General features: G+C 36.7%; 1 protein-coding gene across 1 annotated transcript in view; it reads right to left on the minus strand.

Moving 5' to 3' along the window:
- RYR2 (ryanodine receptor 2) overlaps positions 1–22,285 on the minus strand; it is a 341,359-nt gene that overhangs the window by 254,555 nt on the left and 64,519 nt on the right. The window contains exons 6-10 of the mRNA XM_050893208.1: positions 20,991–21,065; positions 20,155–20,233; positions 18,898–19,010; positions 6,460–6,559; positions 2,912–3,008 (exon numbers count right to left, since the gene is read on the minus strand). Coding sequence (XP_050749165.1) covers positions 2,912–3,008; positions 6,460–6,559; positions 18,898–19,010; positions 20,155–20,233; positions 20,991–21,065 — 464 coding nt within the window. The remainder of the gene's footprint in view (positions 1–2,911; positions 3,009–6,459; positions 6,560–18,897; positions 19,011–20,154; positions 20,234–20,990; positions 21,066–22,285) is intronic.

The raw sequence follows: 22,285 nt of genomic DNA on the forward strand, positions 1-22,285 counted from the left end.
AATACAATGATTCCACCCTACCTTCTAGTGATCACAGTAGTACAATTTAAGGACCACATGGAGGGACACACATGCTCAACAATTAAGCAAGGAAACACAATATACATTCAGAAAAAACTGTGACACACACAAGAGAATTTTATAAGCTTTGTATATATGACTATTTCTGCCACTGTACTAGGCCTCTTCCAATGCAGATTTGGATGACCTTGCCTCGGAGGAAGCTTTGTTAGGTACTGTAATCATGAATACAGTATCTGCACTGTCACTGTATTGTAGGTCTCCACTGTGCTAAATGCTGTTCCACAAGAGTATAAACAGCTTGGGAACGTGTGTTTTATTTTGGACTTCTGGTAATCTTTGAAACACTTTTATACTCAGATTTATGTAACTGTATCAATGCTCTAAGAATAGAGAAAAACAGCAGTTATTTTTAGAAACTGCCTAGGAGGATCCTTTACATCAAAACAATTTATTCATTCCCAGGATTAGATACCAGGTGACATTATAGAATAAAACTGTTATTTTAGGACTGTCTGATCTTTTATTTATTTGAAAAGGCATAAAGAGGAGGCCTTTGCAGAAAAATAAAAATGAGATAGAGGAATTAGTGAGTCACAACAGAGATGGAACTTCTCAGCGTTCCTTTACACTGCCATTCTGCAGAGCAGAGCTGCTCTTCAGGCATATGCTGGAACAAAACAAACCAAGCACAACCACAATAATCTATCACCAGACTATTTCAAAAGGCAATGAAAGGATAATATGGAATTATTATACTCCAAATATATCATACTTTAACATGCCTTATGTGCAAAAGTTACAGAACTTAAATTAAAATGAAAGATAAAATAATTTATCTTACAATTTCCTGCCTGCCAAAATTACCATATTTTTTAATATAATTCTACCAGCAGTTAAATACCACCCATCAAAATAAGGTATGCATACATATTGAAAACTGAAGCGAGCCACAAATTATCCTTTTAGATATTATTTTGAATAGGCAAGAGTCCTAATTAGAGATAGAAGTATAGAGGTTTTAAGCAATAATTGAATTTACTAATAATTTAAGAGAGAAAGTGTGGGGCACAGAGCGATTATACCTAACTCCATAAAATTAAAAGTAATCATAGATTACAGTCTAAGTTTATTAGTAAAAATCATTAAAAATATTTCAGAAAAGCAATAGAAGAACTTCAAAAAAGGAGAATATGAAAAAAAAGTAAAATTATTTTTATTCTGTTTGTTTATTAAAGAAAGCTCCTGAATAACAAGAAAATTTCAGAAGATCAAATCTGGTTTTTATGAAGCACTGAGAATCAATGTTTCTCGGTATTGCTCTCAGGAAATACAAAGACAAAGACATAGGTACTATTTGTTGTCTACTAGCTCTGCTTCTTTTGGGGTACTAGACGGATAGGGGAAAAGGTAGACGCTGCAGAAAGAAGAATAATGATCTGATCTGTTTACAGCACTGGTCTGCAGCTTAAGAAATGAACCTTATTCTTCCCGTGTTATAGGACACAAAGATGCATCATGTGAATGCACAAGCAGATCAAATGAATTTTTTAACTTGCAACTTCATGCTCCTTTATTGCGGTTTATATATAATATTAGTCTTGTTGAAGAGACAGATTTTTAGTGTGTTCTTAATGTTAAAGTTCATTACTGAAGTGCTTGATCATCCTATAAATCTGCAATTACACTGCAACTACAATTTTTAAAAGGAATTTTGCAGGATTTAGACTGAAGTAAGAGCAAACACTATAGGATCGTATTTATTTATCATCTTATCTATTCATCACTTCCAGGGTGAGGATAATAATAGCAGCAATAAACTCCAAGCTGTAATGGATCTATCACATAGTAACTAAAAGTAAAACATGAGCTGATCACATTTTAAATCTCAGTATTTTGAAATATCTTCTGTGTGCGAAAACTATTCCCTTGTCTAAAAATAAGAAATGGCCAGGAAGGGTTGGTTAGCAGCTGTATGAGAAAACTGAAGTTTTTTGCATTAATATTTAAAAATTCATAGAAGATTTTTGCTATATTTTATGAGAGCTTCCAGTGTCTTGTTCTTATCTTTAGAAATAAGAATAAAATAGAATAAAAAATACATTTCTATTTGCAAACCAAGAAAACTCATTTGGAAATGAATGAATAGCACTTTCTTTGTCATGGAAATGAAGCTACCCAATATGCTGCATTAAACAAACTATTCCAAAATCAACATTATCATTTAGCAATCTTCAGGCTGAAGGTAGGAATAAATCATATGACACAGCCCTACTGATAAGAAGCTTAGGATATATTTTATTAGAGCAAATAAGCAGGACTTCGATTCACCCATGTAATCACTCCACTGAGACATGCCACTTTCAGTGCCAGTCTTCTCACCATTTGGATTTATTAGTTAACTGAGAGAGACACATACCGAGCTGTCGATCACTTCCATACTTCCATTCTAGGATTCCTTTAGTCAAGAAAATAACCATAGATTAAGTTCTAGACTACGGTGACAGGTACACCTGAGATCAATACCCAGATTAGTAGCCTTGAAGGACTGGGCAGTAATCTTAACATACCCTATCCTGAGGAATTTTTTGTGATTACAGAAAAAATCAGCAGTAAAGAAATGAACATATTTCATTCACAGTGTTTTTAAGTCAGTAAAGACAACAATAAATTATCAAAAATCACTATTGCTTTTACACCTGGTAAGTGAAATCAGACTTGAGCAATACTGAAAAGAAAATGCAAGAGGCTCATGTCCAAAGTTCATCTGAACAATACTCCTTCTTACAAGTAATACATCTCATCACAATATCCTTCAAAAATCTGTACTATCAGTGACACTTAATATTGATTCAGCAACATTTGTTATTATTCTAAGCTGGAAACCTACCTTCTTTGTTCTTCTCCGTGTTCACCCGAAGGGACTGTCAAACATTCATCCATGTGACCATGCAATAACCTCAGAACATCCCCTCCTATCAGATATCCTTGAATAAAGGGAGAAAATCAAGTGCATTTGTCTGACCACAGCAACACGTAAAACTATAGTTCAAACTGTAATAAATACTATCAGTTTTATTTCCTTTTTTTCTCTTGGTATTTTATGTTACTTTAAAAAGAGAGTCAGAAGAAGGGGAAGATATCTCATACCCGGGGGAGCCAGCTGAACATTGCCAAATGAAAAAATGCTCCAAGTCAGCAAGTAGGAAAGGGTGGATCAGGAGAAAGAGAGCCACAGACAGGGGATTCTACACAGTGCAACTCAGAAAAGAGACTGATCCAATGGAAACAAGGAAGCAAGTACTTCCCTCCAGATAACAACAGAAAAAGTGGGAGACTCTTCTCTTCCATTTTACCTACTCACTTTTGGATTTGATTTAAGTTAAGGATATCAGTTTATATAGTAACAAAACAAAGATTGATTTAGTTAGTTAACTTTAAAATCCTTTTTGGTGTCTTTGGAAGTTTTCTGTGAGAAAAACTTCTGGGAAGATCCAGTCTAAGCTCTGCTTGACTTCAGGTTTCCAACCTACAATCACAATTTATTTGGTCTCCAAAGGGAAACTCCTATACTGCCTATACCTCCACTGCACATGCAGGTTCAAAGCCAAACATTTGGCTTTACAGCGTACAGGTACAGATATGTGTGTTCACAAACTAAGGCACAGAGCATACACGGAGCATCACAATATTTGAAGAGCCAGGACACTGCAGCCAGAAGCTGAAAATAAGGCCATAATCCTAATCAGTAAAGATATTAACAAAATAGATGCTTTTTCATCAGTCTTTTTGCATCAGAGATGTGACATTAAAAAGAAATATAATTTTACGTTATCCTACAAATATTGTATTATAATTTAATAACTGAAGAATACTAAGACTTAGTAGATTTTAAGTGCAATTCAATGGTATTTTTACAGTCTGACAAGCTAAATGTAAACATTTGTTTGTTTCCTAAACTCCTCTTCTCTTCTTGCTAGAACTGGTTAATATCAAATTCTGCATTTGAGCAGGATGTGGTAACACAATTCCTTGGGTTTAGTGTTATAACAAAACGATTTTTTAAAAAAATATTATTGGAATAATATTTTGAAGCTATGTCTATATTAACAAGTAATGCTGTGCAGTAAGAGAGATCTGTACAGGGAAATGGTGTTGAAGACCCAACAGTCACACTGTAGACATTTCACAGGTTTATTTTGAAGCTACAGGGAATCTTTTTCCTGAATATATATCAGGGAATATTTCAGGATATATTTTTTAAATCTTTGAAATCAATACCAAATTAGTATTTATGTGGCCAATTTTAGCATTGAATTTTTAAATTCTTGATTTGGACACAGAGGGGTATGTCCAGGTAACAGTAGTTACATATATTGATTTTTACATGGACCTGTGTCAATATAATTCTGGAGAAGTTCTGCCCCAAGTAGCTTTTGGGGGGGGGGGGGTTTGTTTTGTTTTTAAAGTGCCCCCCATCCACTTCACAGTACAGAATTAGCAAAATTACTTGATCTGACTCTAAAGCTTTGTTTCGACTTAAACAATAAACTAACTTCTGCATAAGCCAGTTTTGCAGAAATGCATGTAAGAAGAAATAATTTTCTTTTAACTAACTACCTCAAATATCCTACTTCATTTTACAGACTATTTATCCATTATTTTCACTTCAAAGTAATCTCATTTAACTGAAGTGTTTCACTTATTAATCTGTTTTTAATGGGACGTTTTGATTAAAAGAGGGTATTGTAGTGTAGTTATTCCTATACGCTAACATTTTGTTTATGAAGATGACAAAGTATTTTGCAGATACTAACAAAATCAGCTTTATTTTACTCTTCCCTCTTTTTGAGGTAATTTTCTCCAGTTTGGCCACAGTTTTACTGAGGCATATAGAGTAAGGTCTTACACACTAAGTGTCAGATTCACTCTCCCTTCACAACAAGACAACTTTGATTACAGGAACATTTGCCAGTTTTGCTAGAATAAGGCTTTTGCTCTAATTCTTTCTGACACCAGCCAGCTGATCTTCTCTAGAAAAGATACTGCTTAACGAAGATAATGTCTATACCTGAGAAAAGTGAAAATGGAAAGGCACAGCAACAAAGAACAAGCAAATACGCAGAGAAATGCACAGCTGCTAAAATCATATTACATCATTTTCACATGATTTCCTGTGGGTATGAGTGCATAACATGACACTATACTCTATCATTGCGGACTTCTGCTTCCCAAACAGCCAGGTAGGTCTCACTAGTGAGGTTCACCAACCAAAGAGATGTGGCACAGCACAAATCTGGGTCTCAGCTAATAAACTGTACTGGGATTATTAACATGAATGCCACACCAGTGCTGCCAGCAGTGGGAGGACAAGGAGAATGGAGTTTGTATGAAGGAGCAACAAGTTGGAGAGGAGAAGGTTTTCTTCATAAAGTTTAGGACACTGTTAAGCAATGCACTAGCATTTTTTTAATAACAGATTGCACTAGAAGCCATGTCAGAGCATCTGAATGCGCAGAATGATTATCATAGTCTAAAAACACAGCGAATATATAGAATGGAGGTGTTAGCAATGCTGTCCCTGAAATCTGAATGAGCAAAGCTGCAAAAGCATTCCACAACTGTGTTTTAAAATATGCCAGATAAAAAGAACTGATGTGAAATTTCAGTGTATTACCTTTTCAAAAAACTAGTACCCAAAAATCCCAGGGAGTAAGAAAGAAAGGACCTGCAGCTTTAACCTTCTTAAGGTTGTATTATAATACCTACTCAAAACAATTATTCTGTAGGAAACTAGAAATCACTAGGCTTTACATCGTGACAGACTTTTCAAGGAAAAGACTGATTTTCTTTCTTTGTGAAACCAACATGGCATAAATTCAGGGATCCTTGTCCTTTCATGTCAGAAGTTGCATTTAAAAAAACCCTTCCTAATTCCTAAATAAAATAAACAAATTTTGAAAGTTGTTCTAGCCTCTTTCTGTCTTTCCCCTCCTTTTGTTTTTCTTCCCAACCATATGCTCCCCACAAAACCATTCCCAGTCTTAACTCCTAGGATTTCACATCCTACTTCCAGTCCTCTTGCCCATTTTTTACTCGGTCTCAGGAACATGTAAGCATGACTGCATACATCAGAATAATCTGAGATAATATTTTAAACCAGGACCAAAAGTCATTTAAAAAAAAAAATGTTATGAATTTTATCATACCTTTAGCAAAATGAGATTTGAATGAGCTGTTCAGTATTTAGAAAAAAATATGTAGAAAACTATCAGTGTCACTTTCAGTATAACTTTCCCTCTGTTTTCAGAATATTTATTTATGGGACTGAATGTTTACATAAGAGAAACCCACTCCCACACTTGGCAGAATAATTTGATTTTTCAGATATTTCATTTACAATCAGTCTTTCAATAATTAAAGTTGAGTCAATCTTACCTTGGGCAACTTCACTTCCTGAACTGATTGGTGCTACACTCCAGAGCGTCTGCTGGAAGGCTGCATCAACATGTAAGCTACCATTGCCATAAGAGAGATGCTAAAACCAGGAAAGAGGGAGGCTTTTATTTGTGGTTAATTAAAAATCTCATTACAGTATACAATGATAGTATCAAACATTCTCTTGTTTCTTTCATACATAAATTTTTCCTATTGACTGTATAAGTAAACACAAAGTCAGACCTGGGTACTCTTCAAGGGAAATTAAAAATAAAGCTAGAATAATAACAGCATATTTGCCTCAAAAAGACATACATAAATGGCACAGAATAGTCAGCTGCTTGGGTCTTAGACCATAGCAAACACTCTGAAGAACTGATTATTAAATGATGCGGTGTTCTTCCTTCTATACGCAATGGGATTTTCCACAAAGTTTGAATATTGGGATGTGACATTAATCTGTATTTCAAGTGTAACTCACCACTTAATTATTTTTTGTGGGCCACTGGCTTCCTAAAACTGCCATCAGATCAAAGAAATCAAGTAATCAAGTAATTGACTTTGTAAGGCACTTAAGGGAGTGTCCAAAATATATTCTTGCACAAAGTTTTCACGATCCAAGCAAATCTGAAATGATCTTTCCCTGAAATGCTCGCTTCCTACCTAAGCATTCAATGGATGCTCTTCTTTTACTGTGTTACTCCCTATCTTCTGCCAATGTTGCAGGTCTTTACAGTGAATGTCACAGGTGCTTTCTCTTCTCAGAATTCTTCATGTGTGTGTGTTCCAACTAGTTCAATGACATTACTGTCTCAGCAATTCTAATCTCAAGGCATATTATATATCACATCCACGCAAAATCCTTTGTCCCACACCGTCACTCAGTTCCACTGATACACTGTTAGTGCCAAACAACATAATATTATATAAGATTATGGAACCAAGCATTCTATAAATAAGCTGCTGCTTTGAAGTATACTGTTTATCCTACCAGGTAATAATTTTTCAAATGCAGTAACATTTAGACACTTTTATCAAAACTTTTTTTCAAACTACTGGACAGTAACTGTGTCTATACAGCAGTATTGGTCTCTGTTTCTGTATCTTCTGACCAACATTAACACCTTCTGGGTAAAATTATTAACCATGCAAAAGACAAAAATGGCAATGGAGATCAGAAGGGGGTAGATTCCCAATGACATGTGCAGAGTTCTTCTGGCTTCCTGCCTGCACATCTTCTAGGTGCACAGCAGTACAAGAAATAGCGCATCAGCTCATTTAGAAGGCTCCCATAACATCTAATGACATACAAAGTAAGAGATCTCACAAAAGCCATGTTTCCACTGCACCAGTGTCATTCAGCACATGTAATGGAGGATGTTCAATGAACAAACCACCACTTCACCTCTTATTTTCCCCTTACTGCAGTTATATAATCTAGTCAATGGCAGACCAGGCTGAGAGATTACAATCCCCAGCACACCTCCAGTCCCATTCCTGCCCTGTGGGCCTTAATTTTGTTAGGTTTCCTCTGAGATCACTACACAGATTCCAATTAGGGACAATGAGCAATTCAATCAGCACAGTGAAGCAGAAATATTACTTTTTGAGGAAAACACATCATTCAGGGTAGGCAAAAGAGGAAGAGGATAACTCCTCTGTCATTTAGATCTGCCATCAACAGAGCACTTCTTTTAACTGTGTGCTTTGTACATGTTAATGAACTTATTTTCACACACCATGGTATCAACTGAATTAGTGTTCCGTTGTATAGATAGGACACTGAACAAAAATACATTGCTGACAACTCTCTTCAGAGCACCTATTATTTTTATCCATTCATTTGACTCCAGTTGCAGCTCTGATTATAACCCAGATGTCTCAAGCTGAGTCACCAGAGAATTATACCTTTAAAAAGTATGGTTTAAATGACCTAATACAACACATGATCACCACAGCAGAGAAATGGAGAGTATAGCTCTGCAATTCTCTTCTTTCCTTCACTTCCCTAGATTGCTCGCTGCATCCTCCAATTTACAACTGAAGGCAGGCATTCTGACATTTACAATTCCATAAGCTACGGTGTTCATCCCCTGGAACCATCCATAGCAATCAATAAAAAGAAGCTTTGACTATGTAGAGAAAGTACCCTGTCAACGGACATTCAAAGATTCAATTACGTCAAATGTATAGAAAAAATCCTAACAGATTAGAGATGCCATTCTTAATCCTGGCATTGCCTAACTTTTCAATGCTATGCTTTATAATCTCAATGTTGTTTTAAAGCAATCTGCTGCCTGTCTATAACTTATTTGGAGCCTATCTGTTTGGTTTTGTACTTACAGCACAATAAAACTACCAAAATGAAACAAATCCCATAACGCAATGTCCAGGATGTGGACATGACACACTGATGTTGAACAGTGTCCATACCTACTACACAGATCTTTGCTAGCTGGCATAACAGAGTATCTGGCAGAAGTAGCAGGTTGCCATCATTGATGAGGACCACATGTGTAGCACGTCTTTCAAGTATGCAGTAACAACATTTGCAAAGCAGAAATATGTTGGGTTCAGGAATCCTGCTGTCTATTCTAATCCTGGTATGGGTCTTCACCATTACAGGCAGGTCCTTCAGCCCTGTGTCTCACCCAAATATCATCTTTTCTGCACTGGTGTCCAGGCTCAACCAAAAAGCTAGATTTTTCTTCCTTACTAATAAACTAGTAATCTCCTAAACCAGCATTTAACCTGCCATAGGTTTTTAATCACTTTTCAGAATTAAATTATGGTATTTTATGAATACAGGTTAACACTACAGTCCACAAGCAGCTTCTCAAGGATAAACTTCAAGACTTAAATCTCCCAGAATACTACAGGTTTCCCAACTGAACCTACCGTCATGTTATAAACTCTGTACTGCTCTGCAGAAAAGTAACACAATCACATCTCTCTTCCTAGGTCTTCAAGAAGAACACAGTGTATTCAAGCTCACTGGAGAGCTTAGGAATCAGATGGTAATTTCCAGAAGAACCCTTCAGCAGTGATTGCAGCAGCATAGCTGCGTTTACAATAGCTCTAAATAACTAGATGATGTATTTTAAATTTCACAGTCAGTCTGCATCAAAGTTTCTGTTCTCCAAAACGTGCATGTGTGCAAAGAGAAAAACATAAAGAAAGGAAAACTTTTGCTTCAGGCTTCCTCTTGGCTAAGGTGTGTCAATACCGACATCTCATCTAGCAGTATCTATTTCTATCTGCACTTTACATCATGACGTCTCTGCCTTCAATCTCAGGCCACTTCAAATAGCGAGAATAGCAAAAGAAAAATAATAAAGTTTTTTTTTCTGGTACATTTTGAGAACTGTGTACAAAGCAGAGCACTTCCCAGAATGCTTAAGTACTGCACACAACAACAGCATCGACCACACTGCTTCAAAAGTTAGTACCAGCTGGTGCAGAGATAAAGGCTACAGACATGATCCAATTCAATCTATTTGTCTTCTGTACACAGAGACTCTGACAGCCCTTGCTATTTCCCCTTTCTCTCTAACTATCTTAAAATTACGACAATGATCAGGACAGAGAAGCAGTTTCAAACCATTTAGTGTGCTGGTTTTGGCTGGGGTAGAGTTAATTTTCTTCATAGTAGCTAGTATGGGGCTACATTTTGGATTTGTGCTGAAAACAGTGTTGATGACACAGGGATGTTTTAGTTATTGCTGAGCAGTGCTTACACAGAGTCAAGGCATTTTCTGCTCCTCACCCCACTCCACCAGCGAGCAGGCTGGGGGTGCACGAGAAGTTGGGAGGGGACACAGATGGGAGAGCTGACCCCAACTGCCCAAAGGGATATTCCAGACCTATGACATCATGCTCAGCAATAAAACTAGAGGGAAAAAGGAGGAAGGGGGGACATTCAGAGTTATGGTGTTTGTCTTCCCCAGTAACTGTTACGTGTGATGGAGCCCTGCTTTCCTGGAGATGGCTGAACACCTGCTTGCCGATGGGAAGTGGTGAATGAATTCCTTGTTTTGCTTTGCTTGCCTGCGTGGCTTTTGCTTTACCTATTAAACTGTCTTTATCTCAACCCATGACTTTTCTCACTTTTACTCTTCCAATTCTCTCCCCAATCCCATCACGGGTGGAGTGAGTGAGCAGCTGTGTGGTGTTTAGTTGCTGGTTGGGGTTAAACCACAACATTAGGCACCTATCCTCAATGGCCCAAGAACCTCTGAGATGTTCCAAGTCTTGAACAGACACCATTCCCACGACAGGTACACAAGTGAGAACACATGCATCAGAGCGAGGGGGAGCACTTTATATGCTTCTCTACTTTTCCTTAGTCAGTCTGAGACCTGGCAAAGCAAAACTGGAAGATGTCCACACTGGAGATATTTCTATCTTGGGAAAGAAGTCAAAAAGTACGTACCTGTATCTATAACTAGAAGCAAAACAAACTATACTCCCTTTCTTTTTTTTTTTTAATTAGGAAGGGAAAAACATTTTGCTTCAAAAAAATGATGAATTAGCAAGCTTCAGCAAAAATCCAAAGGTTAAACTAGATGCACTGTCTCTAGAACCAGAAGATAACCACTTGTTATCTTCCTACTTACCAGGTGTTATTTCTATTAAAATTTATTACTTGAGTCAGTGAAAAAGTATTCTGTAACACTGAGTATTATATTGACACTGTCAAAATAAATGAAAATATTCAGTCACAAGGAAGGGAGATATTGGAAAGAACTAGAAGTAATAACTGCATCCGTGTAAAGTTTTTATATCATTAGTTTTTTGTGTTTACATCTAAAAAGTGGCAATACATTTATATTCATTGAAACATCCATGAATACTTTGAAAAAGTTTGAATAAATATGGGTAAACTTAAAATGCAGAACAAAAAATGATAACCTAAGTTTTGACCCAAAGTAGGCAAAGCCTAGGAAATTTCAGATGCGTTTAAAGCTCTACAAAATCCTGGTTTGTTTGCATTTCTCTGAAGCGGTTTAAACAGTTGGCCAGCAAATCCACAAGCAAAGAGAATTCTTCCATTGATAAAGAAAGAGAATTGCCAGCACTATACTAACCAATTCCAGCTCCTCCACTCAGCATAAATGTACCATCAGCAAAGGGAGAGTAGTAGCTAAAACCCACAGATACACAGAAATCACCATTACAACTCAGCCATCAAGAATCATCTAGTCCACTATCACATAGCTGACAGCAGGTAATTGCAGATGCATGGCAGGAAAGCATAAGGATCCCACAGAGGGTAGATGGGGGTAGTCTGCATTCCCCCTCTTTATGTTAGCTTTCTTTCTGCACTATAACATCAAAAAGCCTGAAGCACATCAGCTACTATGCTTCCAAATGATTATTATTTAGTATGATTAGACACAAGAGCTTTCATTAAGAAAATATTAATTTTACAGAAGCAAGCATCACAAGTTAGGACATGTCGAACAAAGTAGTCTATGGAAAAAGAATGGCTTCTGGTGAATGCATCATATTACAGTCTTCAATGGCATGATCCTGTACAATTTTTTCCACAAGTGCTGCCTCACTGTGTATACAGGATGAAGGAGCTCACTTCATGAACAGCTGCTCAATGCTTTGTTTTCTCCTCAATCTTCAGTCTGCAGCCTCATGCTTTATTCAATATAGTCAATTCTTCAAAGCTTTGAAAAGAGAATTATTAATTTCCTCACAGGCTTTTCTCTTGCTACCAACAACTACAGCATTTCACAAAACACAACAAATATTAATGAATTCGTTTCCTCAAAACCCCAAAGGAGTAGCATTATAGCCCATTTTCCAATGGGGAGTGGAGGTACATAGATTACACTAAGAAATTTTCATTAATCTAGGATGCCCAAGTTGAGGTGACAAGGACCTATTTAATTCCCACTGTAGACTGCACTATATGCAGTTTTAATGTTCAAGGTACATCTTCCATTCACCTCAGTTGCAGGTATCAAGACTGAGCAACTCTGGGACCTCAACCTCTAGCAGAAGGAGGAGACCTCAGAGCCACAACTCAGGTAAGGAATATTCCTGGTAAGGGATGAACAGTTAGTGACCTCTTGAAAGCAAGCCTGGTATAAAAGAAGATCTGCTCAGCAAATTCCACAGCAGAGTCTGGTACAAAATCTAATTCTCCAGGAAAATAATTAACTAAGCATGATACCACCAATCCTCCACCTGCAATTCCCAGCTTGAAATTTCATCTTCAAAGTTGCTTCATTCCACAGCCTCTCTGCTACTCAGCCCTGACACATCGATCAAACTTTTATCAGCACTGAGATAGTGTTCCATAACAAGCCAGTGTGACTGTATATTTAAGAGATTTCATAAAAATATATCAGTGCCACAATTTTTGCATTTTCTAATGCCTGTGGTTTTTCAAAACTTAAGAGAACTATTTTTTGTGGTATAATTTACATGTAATTTTCCTATATCTAAAAAAAAAAAAAGGCAAAAAACCCACAGTTACAGTAGGTGGCATCACACTGACACCCCCATGAACCACAGGTAGAGAAAGAAACTTTAAAACCACCTAAACTAACACAAAATCAGGACAGGAGTAGGCTGTCAGCACACCACAGATGACTGCTGTGCCTTAATACAAGGGGTTTCCTAGATAGCTGCTGATAGCAGTTACCTAGCCTAATTGCTCCAGGCCTCTCCCACTCTCTTTTCCTCTCCAAATCTTCATCCCAGTCCCATATCTCTCACCTAGCCAATCCAGCTTCCCAACCCAGTTACAGCCTACCTTATCACCCAGAATTAGGACCTCCTCCTGCTTCAAAAGATTCTCTTCAGACCTGCAAAGCCTCACATGGCCTTTTGGCTTTTTTCTTGCTCAACCTTTTCCTTCCCATGTCAGCCAGCATTAGACTTCTTTCCAGAAACTCACCACAACTCCTGCCCCCCAATTCTTTTCTCATTTCTTGGCCCCAGACTTTCTCCTCTCTGGATCTTTGTCCAGCGGTTTGGTTCTCCCCAGCCAGCCTACTCCTCTACAGATCTCTCGTCGTCCTTCATTCCCAGTCCCACTCCACTGGTTCTTCTATCAATTCTCCCTGCCAAAACGGCACAGGTTTTCTGCCCCAAATTTCTAACACAACTTTAACTAGCAGGTGCCCACTCCTCCCTTGTCAACAGCTTCTTGTCGCAGATGATTTCTTAGTCCCTTACTGCCTGCCTGCCTTCAGCTGCCAATCTTTTCAGCCAGTCATCAAGTCCCACTCAGTTTCCCTCCTTCCCACTTCAGTCCCAGTCTCCTGTCCCTGCTACTTCACCTGCCTTTTGTTCGTTCTACTTTCTCATAGCTTCCTCCTCCACATATCTTAAATGACAGCAGATCACTGGCAGCACATAAAACACTGAGTTCTCAGCTGTCAATACAGTGCCTGACTTCATCCCTACCTTGAGCTACCCATTACAAGGAATATCTGGTTCCACCTGGGTTGGGGTGTATTTAATTATTCGCTGTAGAGGGAGTTTAAACAGTTCATTAACATACAGGAGGTGCAAGAGGTCTAGCTTATGCAAAATAGACAAAGTCATCAGACTTTTAGCTACTAAAACAAAATTTTAAAAATCTTCCCTGGGCATGACCAAGCTGCATTATTTCAGGGGAATGTTTCTTTACTAAGTTTAAGCAAGGAAAGGCTTGTTACCTTTTTTTTCCTTTTTCTTTTCTTTTTCTTTTTTTTAGAGTTAGCAAAAAGTACACCTGTGATATCAAGAACGCTCCTTCTAATTTTCTGTGTTTGCTATAAAGAGTGGGATGCTCAACATTTTCATGAAAACGAGATTAATTTTCTTAGTGATGTGAATTTTTTTTTTTTCTTCCCTGTCTTCAAGCTCAGTGACATCTGACCTCTTCTGGATGAACTAAAAAAAATTCTCTCAGACTGATTAAGAAAACCCAAAAACATAACAGAAATAGATGCTACTATTTCTAATGAATAATTTTTTACATTACAACCACTTGATTATAAGCACTTGGAAGCAGGATTTTATACAGCAGAGCAGCCTGACAACCTTAATTATCGGGAAGATCTACCAGCCTCCACAATAACATTTCAAATTGTATAAAGACTCTGTGGGAACCGCATTATGATCAGTGTAACAGAGCAGTTCAATACTACCTTGGTTCCACTAATTTCAGGTTTGTTTATGCAGATTCAAATTATTTTTAAGAAAAACCTTTTCTACTATTTTTCAACAAAAAGTAAATGATGGAATTGTGAACTTACACAGAAGAAAGCAAAGTCCAATGCTGAGTTTCATACTTTTAGAAAAAAAATGAAAGGGGAGAATAAAATTTTAAAAATTAAAAAAAAAAAAAAAAAAAATCACACACTGCTGTGTTCCCTGGTACTATCGCACCAACAAATGCTACAGATATTTAGAAGCTGTCCCAAGTATCTGATAATAAATAAGAGAATGAAAACTAAGAGCTGAAAATAAACAATTGTCGTGGTTTAACCCCAGCCGGCAACTAAGCACCACGCAGCCACTTGCTCACTCCCCCCACCCAGTGGGATGGGGGAGAGAATCGAAAAAAAAAAACCTTGTGGGTTGAGATACAGACAGTTTAATAGGACAGAAAGGAAGGGAAAATAATGATAGTAATAATAATAATCTGACAATAATAATACTAAAGGAATTAGAATATACAAAACCAGTGATGCACAATGCAATTGCTCACCACCTGTCGACCGATGTCCAGTTAGTTCCTGAGCAGCAATCTGCCCCTCCCAGCCATCTCCCCCCAGTTTATATACTGGGCATGATGTCATATGTTATGGAATATCCCTTTGGCCAGTTGGGTCAGCTGTCCTGGCTGTGTCCCCTCCCAACTTCCTGTGCTCCTCCAGCCGCCTTGCTGGCTGGCCACGAGAAGCTGAAAAATCCTTGACTTAGCATAAACACTACATAGCAACAACTAAAAAATCAGTGTGTTATCAACATTATTCTCACACTAAATCCAAAACACTGCACTATACCAGCTACTAGGAAGAAAATTAACTCTATCCCAGCCGAAACCAGGACAACAATGTATTTGATGCAAGAGGATGCAGAGGGAGTGCCTTTCCAATACTCAGGAACCTGTCCCCCTGTCCCGGACAAATGACAGATATCAGCTCCACCTTTCAAATAATTTGGTCTAATTTGCATGATATTATTTTTGAAAGGGAACTCTGTCATCAGTTAACCGTGATAGAAATCTTCAAGGAAAAGCTTACACTTCAAAGGAAAGTTTCCAATTAGTTTCATATTAGTTTCCAGTATTCAAGAAAAAAAAAAAGGGGGGGGGCATTTAAGTCAAAGAAATAAACCTCAAGACTTGTTCACAGATTTGCGTAATGCAGCTGCAGATCAGCATTACAGTCAGGACAGCAACTCAGTAACTACATATATATCACAGTACAGAAATTGTTGCATTATACTGAAATCTGTGCACTGCAGATTCAAAGTTGGGATTTTTTTCCTCTTCCCTGACTTCTTAGCCAGAATAACACTGACCTCATTGATACTAATTTTCATTTTTGTCTTCATTTATGCATTTTGTATTTCAACTTCACATCTAAGGAATTTTTCTTGAATTATGTTTAAAAGACTAAGTTATCCAGAGGCTTCATGAATTTGAAAGAAACTATAATTAATTGAATTTCTAAACTATTGAAAATTGGCAATTTTGAAAGCAATCATGGTATATAATTAACAGTAGGCATAGGCAAACCTCAGTGCAGGGGTACATACTATTATGTACAAGATGGGGAAACACGCTGGAAATACTACATCTGTTCTGGGCTGCACTGCCTCAAGAAAGGAAACAGAGCAACTCTGGCTTGAACTTAAATGGTGGCAATATTTATAGCAGAACTTCTTTTTGCTCTATGCTAACAGAGTTCAGCAGAGCCAAGTTTCTCCTCTGAAGGATCTGGCAATAGTGCAGCTCACGCATTACATAATGCCACAAGCACTTACGTAAGTGCTTTTCCTCAGAAATTCTACACAGAAAAATAAGCATCCAAAATCCCATTGTATAGGTGGGGATAATGAGAGTCAGAGCAGCTGAATGACTTGCCCAGGGACATTGCTGAGTCAACAAACACCCAAAATCCACATCTCTGGACCTTTAGCTTACTATTTTAACACTAGTCTTCCTACCAGTTTAGCACTTGTTCACTGCAATTAGAAAGATGACTCTTCAGGGCAAAAAAATAAAGTCAATTGTCCCAAAATCTTTTTTTGATGGAAAGCAGCGAAGGGAAACTATAGGAAAGTCCTGACATTTTCTTAATACTTAATAGTGGTTGCCAACCAAATTAGGTCTAAACGTTAATATACTGACTACACTGAGATCATAAAGTCACAAAGTCAATGGGGAAAAAAAATTAAGTAATTAAGCTGCACTCGGACAACTGGAAGACTAACTTATGAAGCTGACATAGTTCTTCTCTCCCCTTGTATTATACAAATTAAATTTTTGTTTAATTGTATAATTAAACATTATACAATTTTTAGTATATGTCAAGTATCATTGCTTTATTTGCAGTGCTAATATAACTACTGAGTAGGTAGCAAAAACACATATATTTTTATGATTGTGAAGCTACGGTCACCAGCTCTTAATTTAGTCTGGGAAAACATCTGTTCATAAAAATGTGGGGGTGAGTGCATGTAAGAGCAAAATTAATTTGCTGAGTCCTTGCTCCTTCTTACTATCAAACCAGAGCTGTGTAACTGAAAAAAGTTTAATAACTATTCATTAAGATCTAGCTCTAAACCATTTTAAGACTATAATACAGAGATTAAAATATCAAGAACATAGATTTGTGTCATTTTTCTCTACATGGAAAATATAATTTATTTTTAGTATACTGATGCTTTGCATGGAAGACGCAGTATACGTATTAACACCACGTGTTGAGGAAAATGAGTCTGCAGTCAGCATCATGTCTCTTGCTGTGCAAAAGTACATATGACAGCCTTGAGAATCGACAGTTGAGGCACAAACCCTAAATAATATAAAAGGCTGAGCTGATTTACTAATTAGAGGGCAGAAAGTATGAGTTCAGGCATATACCTACACAGAGACACAATCTGGAGCAAAATTCAACTTCAGCAACCCAATTCAGCAATTCAATGAATTTCAAAGAAATTCAATGTCTTTAAATAAAACCTTTTCATGAATTAGATTTCTCATTAATTTTGTCCACAATAAGTTGCTTTTCCAGTAAGTCTAATTACAATTCTCATAAAAGTCGTTATTAAAAATAATTTTAAAATGTAAAGATGATCGGAAAGTTGTCAGAATGTCTACTTACAAAAAATAACTCATTAAATGAGTTACTGAGCTTCTAATTAGAAGTTACAATTATATTCTAATAATTATATTCTCATTTTTCTATGTGTTTCCAAAAGAAGGGAGAACCTTTTCAACTTTACCAAAAAGAAGAAAAACATTCTTTTTAAGCCTTATTAAACTCTTCACTTCTTTTTCTAAATACTGTAAAAAACTCAGAAATAATGTTTCGTAGCATAAAAAGTGAATAACATAGAATAAACTTTAATGTTGTATGCAGATCTGAAACAGTCCTCTTGACAAAGCTAAAAACACTTCCTCTTTAAAGATCCATTTTTTTAGTTGTAGCTGCATTTGCCAAATCACTGGAGATGATTTTACAGAAGCTTCCAGCAGACTGATTTTCTTCTTATTTTCCTCTTTTTTTTTTCCCAGATAGAATAGTTCAGGTGTTTGCAACACCAGGAATACAAAAAGAAATTCATCTTAAAGTGCTGAAGTGTTTCATTACAGAACAAATGTGAGTTACTTTGATGAGGAAGAAAGTTATTTAAACCAGTGATAAAAAGCAGCTACCACAGAAAGTTCTAAAATATTTCAATTCTATTTAATTATTACATATTTTAATTATATTTAATTATGACATGTCAGTAGCTGTATATATTACACTGTACACAATCCTAAGAAAATATGGACCTTTTAAAGCCCACAAAATGCTATGTACCTAAGTTAAACATTCCAAAATTTTGGTATAAAGTTTTAATTCTTATATGATAGTGCTGTTAACCTCTGAACACTCATAGGGACTCTAAACACCTCAATTATGCAATTTGGACAGATTTCTTTTTTCTCTATTTTCTTTTTTTCTTCACAAGTAATTTTTTCAACTTCTATTCCATTATTGAAATGAACACAAATTAGATTAGTCACATATCAATGTCACACTTTCCAGACCTTCAGTGTCTTGGTTTGCAAAATGGTATCAAATACCAGTTTAAACACCTTAAGTTATACTTTTGTGGAGGTGGAAATGTAAACCAGACTTTAGTATAACACTTTTATTAACTGTTTTTTCTGTAGAGGAAGCACTGTACAGATATTCTTACAGAACTTACCAAATACCTTTCCGAAGAGACACTGACTAAAATAAGATCGTCTCCAACACGCACTTTTTCTCCTTCTGATCGTTGCTTGGAAGCAGGATGGATGGTCCACCAGCATGCCTCACCTATATCGTTATTGAGTAATAGCAGAGAAAGAAATTAGAAAGAAAATGCCCAACTTTATTGCCATTACTTTCACATTTATCTCAGTCCTAAAGTTCTGACCCAGTTTTCAGTTGAATAAACCAAGTATCCATGTGTTTTCAATAACTAATACCATTCCTGCACCACCTTGTCAGAAACTCAGCTGGAAATAATACACCTACACAGAAGACAGCAAGACCTCTGGAACAGTGATTCCAGAGCTGAGTAAGGAGGCGCCTCTCTGTGTTCTCTAGGCAACATGGTCCAGGCTGCTTTTGCTAAAGAGCTTCCCTGTCACCTTCATTCCAGGTTCTGGGAAAGACACTGAAGAATATTCCACCGAGAATTAGGACAAATAAGTGGAGCAACCCATCACTAAGGGCAATAAAAATAAGCATCTACAATATCACTTAAAATAATATTTGAAAGATCTCATAAATCCAAATTCAATTATATTCTTTCACTTCTACTGACTGTTAGTGTCTCTAATTCCCCAGAATATTTAAGTCTTAAAGTCACAAATTCCGTTCCCATGGATAAACCTTGTTTTCAGATATACTTCTTGAACAAAAAGTATGCTTTTCAGAAAAAATCTCTTTGATCTCGGAACTGTTCAATTGTTGCTGTTATTACTGTTATTGCTCCTAGCTAGAGCAAGGCTTTAAAAAACAAGCAAACTTATCATTTCAAGTTAAACAATTACACCAAACTGATGGCATTGTAAGAAGCTATATCAGTCTTAAAAACAGAAATAAATCCAAGTCACCAGCAGTTCTAAAACTTTAATAGAATCTTTATGTAAAATAATACAAGTTTAAAAAATTTTCAGCAGGAGGCTTCTACAGGAATAACAACTTGGGAATATTCCTTTACTTATATTCAATATTATAATTTTATACTTAAGTATCAATAGGCATGTTTATATCTCACAGAAAAGAAATTACATAATCTATTAGAAAATGTAAAGATAAGACACTGAATGTGTAAAACACAGAAATATTAAGTTTTGTTTCTTTAGTCCTTAAAATAGTCTTATTTTTACATTTATATGTATTTATAGGTCTCTATTCTGATTTTTAGACTGAAAGTATTTTTCATCACATAGTCTTTTAAACTAGTGTTTACCTGTTGTGTCCTCTTGCAATCCTACATCAAATGCCAGCTTATCCATTGAAGATCGAGATGTAGAGAGGCAGCACAGATACTATCAAAAGAAAAAAACATGCATTACTAGTTCCACTCATGTCTGATAATCCACTGAAATACAAAAAGCCATCAACCTACTAACACAGGATTAACTATTCTTAAATTATCCCTACTAGTTACTATCAAGAACACATATACCTGATAAACTGAATAGCATTCAAGGAGACTTGACAAAGATATATGTTCTAAAATAACCTCTCAGTCTATCCAGGTTATCTTTCCACTGAGATGGGAATACTGAGAGTGGAAATAGAGGAGCTGGTTGCATCGAATTTCAGCTCCATGAAGTCTCACTGGTAGTTAACGAGTTTGGAACCCGTATAATTCATCAGGGAATTGAAGAGTAAGGCTTCTGTCCAAAATATGTGCAAGAAGGAATTTCCTTTTCCACTCAGTCTCCAACATATGTTCAGGTTGCCAGCCAGATGCCAGCTGTGGATTCAGTCACAGCTTATGCAATATGCAATATCCAAGGGAAAAGACATGAGAAATCACCAACTCAAAATAGACTGATGAACAGAGAACTCATCACTATGGAGCCAGATTTAGTTTTAGCACTTACCCAGATACGACCAGCTTGGTTTCGTATTTCTAAGCACCTACCCTTCACAAAGGTTTCCATTAACCATGGGTAAAATGCCTCTTTGATGTGAATAATTCTCCAGATTTCAGTAAATGGCAGTAGTCTGGGCACTTTCAAACATAATTTTCATACAAAAAAGAAATCATTGCTGCTATCAACTCCTGTTACATACCATGCCGCTGTAGGAATGGCGCAGCAAGATTGCATGCCCGTAGAGTAGCGTTCGATGACCGCCACCTTGTGCAGACTGAAAGATAAAGAGAAGTGATATACTTGTATGTTGTAATAAAATGGGGCCTTTTGAGAAAGAAAAAAGAAATCCTTATCAATCTCTGGACAATCTGTGACAGAGAAGTTAATTTCCTGATAAAACGCTATTCAGGGATTAGTTCAAGAAGGTAGTTTTATGAATGTGTTCTCCAGTTTTGATTGCCTCTTAATATATTGACCTTTTAAGTCCTTGGGACAGATCTAAGGTAGAATTTGGACAGGTGAATCTAGAAGCTACTGACTTTTTCTATTAGAAGTGCTCAATTCACTGATGAGGGAAAATAGTGTACGTTGTACCGTCACCTATTTGGTATGAAATATATTCTAGAAGCTTGAATCCTTCTTCCTTGGGCTGAAAGCAGGCAGCCTCTAGAGAACAGCAGCTTTGATGCGTGTCACACTACCCTCTACACCCTTATGTATTGTTAAATCTCTGCATATTCACCCATTTTCCCTCCAAATGATATACTTTTCTATACAGAAGGTATGCAGAGGGAGCTTCTGGAGTATTGTCTCTGTTTTACCAGAAAGTATTAATGATATATCAACCACACTGAAGATTATCAACCTCCAGACTACTTGCTCCACAGTGTTTAAATACTATTAGACAGAATTCTTTATCTGCTAGGCCAGGTAAGTGCTCAAAGACATCCAAGCTAACTCAACAGGATTTGGGGGTTCTGAAAATTCAGAAATCATGCCCGAGTAAATGTTCCTCTTGAGAAATGCAGCATAAATCTTGAGTGAAAGAAAATTAAAGTGATAAAATTCACTTTTATCCCAAGAAACTGCAACCATTTTTTTCACAATGTTTTCATTACAGTTTCTATTTATCTATAATCAGTTTAACCACTCATGAAAGAATAAATAAATCTTGTTAAAGCATGAGCAACCTTTCAGCTTCTGCTGAAGATTTATGAATTCCTTAGACTTGAGTTGCAGCTGACTGACGTTGGTCAGGAGCAGAGACTGTCAGACAAGACACTGTCAAGAGTGTAAGTCCATATTCCTTTGGCAGAACACCTCACGTAACATTATGCACATCACACTCTTCAAGCAATATCGATAAATACATATTTTTGAGTCTACAAATGTGACAACTCCATAAGCAGCATTATTCTTTCATATAGGACTCCTAATTTAATTTCTTATATACAGCATTTATACCCTTTCTTTTATCACAGTAGACTGACCTTC

This window comes from Gymnogyps californianus, chromosome 3, assembly GCF_018139145.2.
Source record: "Gymnogyps californianus isolate 813 chromosome 3, ASM1813914v2, whole genome shotgun sequence".
Classification (NCBI taxonomy): domain Eukaryota; kingdom Metazoa; phylum Chordata; class Aves; order Accipitriformes; family Cathartidae; genus Gymnogyps; species Gymnogyps californianus.